Below are 11,511 nucleotides of genomic sequence, written 5' to 3'. Positions count from 1 at the left end.
TGGACGAGATAGCTATTTTCGATACGTAGGATTAAAAAGAGGGTTTGCGGCATGCTTGGATTGGCGACACAAGTCTTGGGTTATGCCGCATTCTCAACGAGAACGAGTACATACATCTTTCTCGCACGAGCGAAGCGAGTGCGAGAGAGATGTAGGTACGAGTTCTCGTTGTGAATGTAACATATCCCTAGACGAGTGTTGACAATACATGCATACCGTAACCCTCTTTTTAATCCTTTGTATCGAACAATATTTTTTATAACGACTGCCTTTAAAGTTTAATTGAGAGGAATTCAATCATTTAAAGAATAAAAAATTACCTTCTAAATATAAACAATTGTACAAGTGTAAATAATAACAATCTATTCATGTTTTATTTTTCAATTGAATTCTATCAATTAGTTTATTAATTTTATTAATTAAAATCTGTGACTGTTTTTAATAATGTGAAAATTTTTAATGAACGATTAATAATATGATAATAATATTATTTTCACAATACAAACACACAAGTTATGATATTCAATAAGAATAAGAAACATATGATCACTATGCAGGTTTCCAATTGTCGTCTTTCTATCTGCGCATGTGCGAATTTCAGGATAAATGCGACAGTAGGAGTATATGGAGAAAAAAGTATCACTATCTTTTTCTAACTCGAGTGAACGACGGTTGCTTGGTAATTTGTATACATTTCCTATAGGCAATTACTTTTCAGCACAGTAAAATCATGCTGAAAAGTCCAACAGCTGATTTTTCGACATCGTTCTATAGTTTCGTCGAGTTATCGAGAGAAAGACCTATTTTACTCGCGCCACACGACGCTCGAATATTGAACTTTAAAGGCAGCAGTTATAAAAAATAATTTGTTAAATTAGGCTGTAGTATATCTTATAAATTGTTTTAAAAATCTGACGATTACTCCCACACGAAAAAATATTTATCCCGGTAAAATTGTATATATCCGGCTTATATCTACAGTATTGTCATATGTATGCTATCATGCCGGCATATATTCCCAGATATATATTTTTTCGTATGGGCTGATAAGTTTTTATGAATAAAATTTTAGTAAAATTTTATCCGAACATTTAAACAATTTGTTCGCTGGGATATTTATACCATTAAATAAGAGTAGTATTTTTCTCAGATTTATTTTTTTAATTCTTTATTCATTTTTATAAAAACATATAACATTTCAAAATTTATCAATATTTTATTATGTTGTTTCGTCGAAAACCCATGAAAAATGACTAAGTTAATTTAAATTCCGTTTGCACAAGTATTTTCATCAAGTACAAAGTCATCAACACAATTTATTTTTTGAAACACAATTTCATACGTCATTTGAATTGATTTTCACCACACCAGTAACAAAAGTTAAAATTTCTATCTCGTGGTTTTCTTTCATGAGAAAATAAATGATAAAAATTAGTGCATGTGCCATTTGTCCTAGAAGCTCAAGTTTTAACCTTTAGGTGCAGATATGCCGAGAAATAGTATACACAGCCAAGAAAGGTAGAGGGCGTCCCAATCCGCATATTTGCTACCCTCGCCTTCGGCTTGGATAAGCAATCACGTGCATAGATTAGAATATTCTATTTTTTCTCGATTGTTATGTAATGTTCTATTTATTCTCTTAAAGATAATTTACGATAGCTATCATCCATAGTGAACCATTGATCCACAAACGCGCGGAATGGCGCAGTTAATTCGTTTATCCCTTCGATTTCGTGTTGAGTTTTTTCTAATAATCTGTCAATTGGCACTGATGAATTCCCAAAAATACTGTCAAATGTAACCTGATGCGTTTTTATGAATGCTTTCATCTGAAATAAATATTTTATGTTACTATTTTAATATTGTCCTACTTATTTTCTGAGATCATATAAGATGTTTTGATAGTAATCATTAGGGACAAGATTTTTGCCTTAATTTCGAATGAATGGTTAGAATGTTTTGTATTACGGTGAAAATATTGGTCTTATAAAAAAAATTTTGAAATAAAAGTTGTAAGAAATTTAATTTTCGAAACAAAATGTCTCATATGATTTTTTCATACGACCAATATTTTCGACGCAGTTCCAAAATTAAGATTCATAATGAACGGTTCAAATTTCTGATAATTATGAAAATCTTAATTTTGACATTACGGCTTTCCTATTAGTTATATAAAAAAATATAAGAGACATTTTTTTCATAAAATTAAATTCTCTACAGCTTTTTCTTCAAAAATTTTTTTACACGACCAATATTTTCACCGCAATTCCAAAATTAAGATTCATAATGAACGGTTCAAATTTCTAGTAATTATGAAAATCTTAATTTTGACATTACGGCTTTCCTATCAGTTCTATAAAAAAATTATAAGAGACATTTTTTTCATGAAATTAAATTCTCTACAGCTTTTGGTTCAAAAATTTTTTTATACGACCAATATTTTCACCGCAATTCCAAAATTAAGATTCATAATGAACGGTTCAAATTTCTGATAATTATGAAAATCTTAATTTTGACATTACGGCTTTCCTATCAGTTCTATAAAAAAATTATAAGAGACATTTTTTCCATGAAATTAAATTATCTACAGCTTTTGCTTCAAAAATTTTTTTACACGACCATTATTTTCACCGCAATTCCAAAATTAAGATTCATAATGAACGGTTCAAATTTCTGATAATTATGAAAATCTTAATTTTGACATTACGGCTTTCCTATCAGTTCTATAAAAAAATTATAAGAGACATTTTTTTCATAAAATTAAATTCTCTACAGCTTTTGCTAAAAAAATTTTTTTTTACGACCAATATTTCCACCGTAATATCAAAAATTTGACATCAATTATTAATTGTTATTTTTTCATCAAAGCAAAAATCCCAGCACTAATAATCATAATCACAAATGACGTACTTGATCGAATTGATCTTGCTTTTTGATGGAAGAAATAAATTTAGAAACAATTTTTACAAAATTTTGTTCATTGCCATTTTTGTAACTGAAATAAAAAAAAAATAACAATAGATAAATTCATGAATAAACATACAATTTAAAGGAAAGGAACTAAAATATATACAGAAAAAAATTACAATTTTTCAATATCGTCAAAATGACCATAAAATAACTCCAAACCATGATTAACAGTATCGGGACTACTTTCGAGATAACTTTGAAAAAGTTCAACAATTGATTCTGCAGTTGAATTCGAATTAGATCCATATATTTTAGTTGTGACTATATCACCGTTTTTTATATGATCGGTGAATTCGACTACTTGAGAATTTGGCATAGGAATAATCTGTGCGAAAGGACCCTGATTTAATGAAAACATCTCCCACACAGTGTCATTAGACTGTTCAATACCAGTACGGATTATCCACTTCCAATCACGTGATGAAGATCTATCGACATCGACAGAAATTGTTTAGAAACTTATAAATCCACAATGGATTATAGTATCTGATATTAAACACTCACACATTCACAGAAGGATTTTCTAACAATAGATTAAAAAGTTTCAGAGCATAAGATCTGCACTTATCGTGTCTAGCTTTACAAAGTAATGGAGCAAGTTTACTTCTTATTCGGACAGCTGATGGCGAGTCATCATCAAAGAGTTTAGCTTCAGCTATAGCATCTGTAAGGAAAAGCATGTACATTTCAAAGAGATCTTCTTCATTCGTATTACGAAACAAATCAGCCATGTCTGATAGAACTGGAGCCACTAGCAACCACGGTAAGTAATCTTTCTCTTGATGTAAATAGACTGTTAAGTTGTAGAAATTATTGAGCTGTGAAGGATTTCCTTTAATAAGTCTAAAAGAATCACTAAGCAACTGAGCACGATTAACAACATTAATCTTTTCGTGATGCTTGATAAGATATTTGCTTAATCGATACCAATTTTCTTGGTCGTAATTAACTAGATAGTACCCTGCAAAAATGATAGCACAACATTACAAACTACTTTCCATATAACAATCTTGGTCAAGGTTTGAGCAAGCCTGGTCTCAAGTTTGATAGACGTTGGTATCTTTTTCTACCTATGTGTCTTGCTGCAGATACTTGTAGCCAAATTTCAACAGCAAGTCTAGTGCAAGCCTTACACAAGAAATTCATGCCAGATTATAACTCAATTCTAGAGGAAGACTGGCGCCAGCAGCATGTTGAAAATAGTTGCGCGTGGCTTGTTCAAGATCTGCTGAAGACTTAAGGTCAATTGCACGCCTCGGAAGCGAAGCGGAGAGGTTGTGCTTTATAACCGACCTGTCAAGGTCACACGATTTCCACTCATTAAAGTGCATATATTTTTTTTCTATTACTCTTACACATTATGAAAAACACATCAATATAAAGCTGAAACACTAATAAATAATCCTGATACTTTTTTTAATTTGTCTAATATGTATTAATATAAAAAAAAGTTCATTAAAAAAAATTTATCGTGGACGTCCATTAGTCTGTGGTTCAAAAAAACGGCGTGGTACGGATATCTCGAGAACGACTTGACGAAACTACTTAATTTTTTTTTTCAAAATTTTCAGAAATAAGCAAAGAAGGTTCCTTTCGAAAATCACTACTGTAGGCCTTCTCGTTTTTTTAAAAATAAATCATTACGGTTAAAACCGGCAATCTTACATGTAAACAAACACACACTGCCGCCATTTTTCACTAGGAATGTTCTCCTTATTTATTTTTTTTTTTACTTTTATTACCGTATATTTACCATGGAAATTTCTATGAGAAAAGAGCGGGATATTCAATTTTATTCGAAATTTAACTTTTAAAAAAAAACATAACATGAGCTTTCGAGGCGTGCACTTTTGGATTTTCCAAATTTTTTTTTTGGAACTGCTGTCTTTATCACTATATGTAGTGAGAGACAGCCGTTCGAAAAAAATTGACCTTAAGCCTGGAGCAGATCTTGAGCAAACCATGCGTAAGAACCTGCCGTAAGTTACTGGTGCAAAAAATGCGCCAAAAACTTTTCAACTACACCGTATCTAAGATATTTTCAATATTCTTGTGTATGATGCCTTAAGCAAGTCATGCACAAATCTTGATGACGATTTCCTACTAAATGATCTTGCACAAGACTCATACGTAGAAAAAGACACTAGTGACCAGGAGTTTCGCTCAAGACACTGGCACCGAAATCTTGCTCAAACATGTGTTACAAGGAGAAATTATTCCTGCTGGGAATGCTATAGTGTCATAGAAGTGCCGGACCGTGTTGGCCACCTTTCAAAAATTGACATAAAACAATGCAAAAATTACTATTGCCTTTGTAAAATCGACAAAGATTATATCACAAATTACTGTAACCATTGAATATTTTGCTATGGTCATAGTAATTTCTGCATGTGCTTATTTCATTTTCCGACAGATGGCCAACATGGTCCGGCACTACTATGACACCATAGCATTCCAAACAAGAACAATTTCTCCGTGTATTTGGATTTTTCTTTAATATCCATTCAATTTATTTACCTCGTTGTTGAATATTAAGAATGATCCAATCGTCTTTACTTATATCAGGTAATGTAATCGTTTCTTCATCTCTATTAATCCACATAATTGGAACAGTAGACGAAAAATCTGGATTTGATTCAGTCGCATAATTTATTGGAATTTTCCATTTAATATTAGAATCGACGTCTCGGACATTTTTTTGAGTGACTTTTGTTTCTCCCGTTTCATAGTTTCGAGTTACATTTACAACTGGAGCTCCTTCTTGCTCTAACCAAGGATCCATGAATTCTTTAATATCGAGTGGTTTGTCAGTATAAGTTTCATCGTAAGCTTCTTGAAATGCTTCCCAAAGATCATCACTTGTTACAGCACTAAACTGACTATTGTAAAAGTAAAAAAAACAATCATTCAAACTGCAAATTTCTGGAGTTTATTTAGTAATTTGTATTAATTTTTTTAACTGTTTTTTCAAGTATTTACGAATTCCTGTTTGAAAGACGCTTTCAGTAAGGACATTTTCTAGCATGTGTAGAACCGCAACACCCTTCATGTATGTTCCTGTGCCAAACATCTGGACGATGGATTCGTCATCTTCAGGTAACCATTTAACTACTATTGGGTTACTAGATGATTCGGCATCAAACGCATGGTTATTGTTCTCAATTACTACATTATCCATGCTGAGTCTGTCTATGTCTGGTGATTGTTTATAACACTGGGAGCGATAATTGGAAGAAAATGATATAAAAAATATATTAATTGTACAATGAACTTTAATTAATAAGACACGAATAGAGCACGATAAGGATGTACACGGAAAGAAAATTATGGGAAGTTTTGCTATGCATTATGGGAATAGTTCCCATAATGATATGGGAATTGTACCCATACTACTATAGGAATGGTCCCCATATATTATGGGAACCATCCCTATAATAATATGGGTACAATTCCTATACTATTACGGGAACCATTCCCATAATGGTATGGGAGTAGTTCCTATACCAATATGGGAACCATTCCCATAATATTATGGGAACTATTCCCATATCATTATTGGAACCATTTCCATATCATTATTGGAACCATTCCCATAATGGTATTGGATTATTCCCATACTATTATGGGAACTATTCCTATAATATTATGGGAACTGTTCCTATAATGTTATGGGAACCAATCCCATAATATCATAAAAATTTTTTATTGCAGAATAGTGTAGAAATTTCTTTCATGTTATGGAAAGATTCAAATAAAGTGTCTTCGACGCTACAATTATTAAAAAAAAATAAAATTTTTATCAAAAATTTTAGTGTTTTTGTCAAATGCAAATTTTTTTTTCAATGTTTGAATTTTTGCTTTCATATTTAATAATATTTCTGTGTATTGTAGAAGTGATTTCCATACTTTTCTTTAAATTAATTTCTTCATGATAGTATGGAAACCATTCCCATAATATTATGGGAATGGTTCCTATAATGGTATGGGAACTATTCCCATAATATTATGGGAATGATTCCCATAATGGTATAGGAACGATTCCTATACTATTATGGGAACCATTCCTATAATATTATAGGAATAGTTCCCATAATGGTATAGAAATAGTTCCTATAATGTTATGAGAATGGTCCCTATAATTTATGGGAATGGTTTCTATAATTTATAGGAATAGTTCCCATATATTATGGGAATGATTCCCATAATATTATAGAAAGTAGTCCTATAAATTATAGGAACCATTCCTATAATTAGAGGAACCATTCCCATAACGTTATGGCTATCATTCTCATAATTACGGGAACTATTCCTATAATTATGGGAAACATTCCTATAATTATAGGAACTGCTCCCATAATTTATGGTCGTAATTCCTATGATGGTATAGGAAAAAATTTCACAAAATTATGGGAACAGTTTCCATAATTTTCTTTCCGTGTATGAAAGATGCGTAAGATATGAAAGGTAAGAAAGAATAATGAGGTAAGTTCTGTCTCATCCAGACCGTTCTCTACTACCAGTGATATTCCACTTATTTTTAGGCAGAAAATGATATTAAATTTTTAAAATTTATGGAACAACTCGATATTGAGTTGAAAAATAAATTTTTTTTTCATGCATTATAAATCATACCCTGGGGCAAAAAAATTTTTCTTTTATTTTTCACTCCACCCTTGTAATTATACGACTTTATAAATAAAGAACGTAAGTTTACCTCAGCAATTATTTTGTACGAAAAATATGATGCAAATGTTTCACTTAACCAAAGATCGTCCCACCAAACAGGAGTAATTAGATTTCCGAACCATTGATGAGCCACCTCATGAGCTACTAAGGATAATATGAAGTCATATTGTTCAACATCTGGAATCAAGGTTGTGTTTCGATATATCACAGATGATGCTCTATATTATGTAATGTTAAATATTAATTTATTGGATATTGCTGACTTTTAGAAATATCCCTAGCGGATCCGAATTACGGTAAATACAGTGATTTACCGTAATTTACGGTGCCTAGCAGAATTACGGTAAATTACGGTAATTTACCTAAAGTACGGCAATCTACGGTAAATTGCCGTAATTTACGGTAATTCTGCTAGGCACCGTAAATTGCGGTAAATTACGGCAATTTGCCGTAATTCGCCTTAGATTACCGTAATTTACGGTAAATTACCGCAATTTATGGTAAATTGCGGTAAATTACGGCAATTTGCCGTAGATTACGGTAATTTACGGTAAATTACCGTAATTTACGGTAATTTTGCTAGACACCGTAAATTACGGTAAATCACTGTATTTACCGTAATTCGGATCCGCTAGGGTAGCTAATTTTTTTATACAAACGGATATGTAATGAGACCCCAATTTTCCATAGCAGGCATTTGATATTCTCGAAAAGTAAACTGATCTAATTTTGGTAGCGCATATGGTATACCAGTATAAGCTTCCATTACTTTAACAGCAATTTCACTGATTTTCAACGAAAGTTCCATTGAATTTAGATCTTTTTCTAATCCGTAAAATGATATATTTCCTTGAACATTTTTGATAGACTTGTAATCAGCAACAACCAGGCACAAAAGATACGGTGACATTTTTACAGATCTTTCAAAGTAAGATATGATTCTGCCATCAGACAATTGTTGATGACTTTTTTCTGGCATATTTGACAATGCAGTATAGTTTGGAAAATGCTTTATAGAAATTTCAAATTCAGCTTTAAAACCAGGCTCATCCCAACATGGAAAGGCACTACGCGCGCCTATTGGTTCAAAAAGAGTCGCAATCAGGTATCTAACAAATCAATTTTAATCATTATATAATACATATATTCGTAAATACACTGAAAGAAATTTTTGGAGTGAACCGGAAATGAACGCGGAGGGATTCTATATTTATTCAGTCTCCTCGAAGTAAAATTCACTCCGAAAGGGAGTTTTGGAAATCGAAAATTATAACGAAACCTCGCAGTAAAATCGTATTGAAAAATTACAAGCAACTAATGACGAAAACTTACACGCTTATAAAGTTAATGAAATATATTTTTCATTTTCTATCATGAACATAATTTCCTAGTCACAAACTATCCCTGATTAAACAACTGAATTCAATCGAATTAAACAGAATTAAATTTTCAATTCTATTTAATTCAGATAAATTCTGTTTATTCGGTACCTAACTTAAAAATGAATTCTGTCTAATTCGACAGGAAAACCAGAATTTGTCCAAATTAAAACGAATTTAAATAATTCTATTCGGTTTAATTCTGATTAATTCGAAAATAATTCTCCAATTTCTGGTTCTGAATCCGAATTAAACTGAATTAAAACGAATTTGAAATTTTTAAATCGGTTTTATTCTGTTTAATTCAAATTCAAATTCAAATTTTCAATTCAGTTGAATTCTGTTTTGCAGAATTCGACAGAATATAACAGAACTAAACTTTTTAATTCGGTCGAATTCAGTTGTTTAATCAGGGATAGCTAGTAAATAATTTAATGTTTTCGCTCTGCATTACACTGTAAAAAGAGCAGTGTTAAAAATGGACTGATTTTAACTCCACCCGGTGTTAAAATAAAATTACACCGGCGTAGGAGGAGTAATTCACCGGTGTTAAAAATACCGGTGTTAAATCAGGGTAACCGGTGTAAAGGCGGTGTAAAAGCGGAGTAAAATCGGTGTAAAAGCGGAGTAATACCGGTGTAAAAGCTGGGTAAACTGCGTCCGCTTGGAGTATTAACTTTAAAGATTATAAAGCACAAAAAATGTCAGTTTTTTATGAAAATATAATAAAGAATATTATTTATTAACAAGTATAGTGATCGAGTAAGTAAAAATATTCACAAAGTAAAATATTTTAACACCGGTAAAGAATATACACCGGCAGCGGTGTTATTTTAACACCGGAGAATTTTTTTTAACACCGGTACAGAATGTTTACACCGGCGGCGGCGTTATTTTCACACCGCTTTTAGTGGTAAATTTAACACCGATAATTTTAACACCTACACCGCTTGGACTTACCCCGGTGATTTTTTACAGTGTATATAAAATTATAATTCAGTAAGTTACTAGAATATTTTCCAAATTAAAAGCATAATATTTTATGTTTAGTTACTAATAGCTGAATCAATTATTCATCGAAATAATTATATTACTCATTAACTGTTACTTCGATCAAATTTAAAGTTATTTCAGTACTAAAATTCCAGACCGGAGGGAATACGGATTAAAATAAAAGCAACGTCACTCCGAAATCACTCCGCTCAAAAAAAATCCCTATTCACTCCTTTTTTTAAGCTCCGGAATTCCGAGTGCCTGAATAAATTCGGATTGAAATAAAACCCGAATTCACTCCCAATTTTTTATAGTGTAAAATTATATGCATACTTAAATTTTCCATCTCCAAATCGATCTGTTGCTCGATTAAATCCCAGTTCCGAAGAGGACCAGTCATGACCATCATCACCATTTGCCCATTTCATTTTCAAAGTATAAGTCCCAGGTTTTAATGTTTGCTCAAACTTCATTGTGTAAAAATCGTTCTCTGAGGTCCACTCTTGCAGTACTGGCTTTTGTGAAGTTCCACTTGCGTCAATGAGCTCTGTAGAGTCTTCATCGATTACTATATTAGATTTGTGTAAAGTAACAACGGTAGTAGGTTGGAATACTTCGAATAGAATTGTGCTGTTTCCTTTGAAAGTAAATTGTTCACCCTCAAAATCTGGATCAAATTCAATTATATATACTCGTGGTGCAGTATCATTAGGCAATCGATATTTTAACGCCTCTTTATTAGTTGCTTGTTCGTTTAAAGGTTTAGTGATTTTTATATCATCATTCGATCCATCGAAAAACGGCATTGCTGCCAGTGCGCAAAGTAAAGTAACAGATAAAATAAACAAATGCTTAATCATTTTCGTAGCTGTATTATTATTACAGTATTAAAGTATTAGGGACTACTGGATTAGTTTAACTGATAAATACACTATTGAGTTAATAAATCACTGTCAGTGTTTTATAAGTTATGAGATACCTTAGAATACGTTTAAATATTCATTTATGAATTTATAATTGTTCGACTCTAGGTGTTAATAATAGAGCATACGTTAATATGTTGATGTCAAATTCACATCCATTATGCAGACATTCATACAAGGTTGCGCTTTGACTTAATTCAGACATAGTTGTAGAAGGGGAAGGGGGGGGGGGCAATACGGGATACTTAACGAAAAATTTAGTTTTTATGGACATAAATATCGTAAATTGGCTTCATTTTGATTCTACTTGAAATAAATATAACGAATTTTAGACTGCCATCAGAAAAAAAATTTTTATTTTCTGCGGGCAAAATGGGATACCCCAAAAAAAAGTAAATTTTTTTTTTTTTTTCAAGTGAATAAAATTGATGTAATAATGTCTTTCTAAATTGATGTAAGCAATAAAATTTACGTGTTTCGGACGACGATACTCAATTTATCTGTGATTATTGTGAATAATTTTAGAGATTTATCTTTCATTAACGATGAATCAGTTATAT

At 31.6% G+C, this 11,511-nt stretch overlaps 1 protein-coding gene across 1 annotated transcript; it reads right to left on the bottom strand.

The window, feature by feature from the left end:
- Window positions 1–1,140: 1,140 nt before the first annotated feature.
- Window positions 1,141–10,964, bottom strand: LOC130671818 (leucyl-cystinyl aminopeptidase-like). Its single transcript, XM_057475908.1, has 9 exons — window positions 10,362–10,964; window positions 8,316–8,765; window positions 7,685–7,874; window positions 5,931–6,184; window positions 5,488–5,849; window positions 3,475–3,931; window positions 3,087–3,398; window positions 2,911–2,995; window positions 1,141–1,829 (listed from the first exon to the last, which is right to left on the bottom strand). Exons 1-9 carry the CDS (start codon window positions 10,886–10,888, stop codon window positions 1,632–1,634), a joined length of 2,835 nt encoding a protein of 944 aa, XP_057331891.1. The 5' UTR covers window positions 10,889–10,964; the 3' UTR covers window positions 1,141–1,631.
- Window positions 10,965–11,511: the final 547 nt, after the last annotated feature.

This window comes from Microplitis mediator, chromosome 7 (assembly GCF_029852145.1).
Source record: "Microplitis mediator isolate UGA2020A chromosome 7, iyMicMedi2.1, whole genome shotgun sequence".
Taxonomy (NCBI): domain Eukaryota; kingdom Metazoa; phylum Arthropoda; class Insecta; order Hymenoptera; family Braconidae; genus Microplitis; species Microplitis mediator.
Note: the sequence above shows the minus strand (reverse complement) of the source record. Positions and strands in the feature narration are given on the sequence as shown.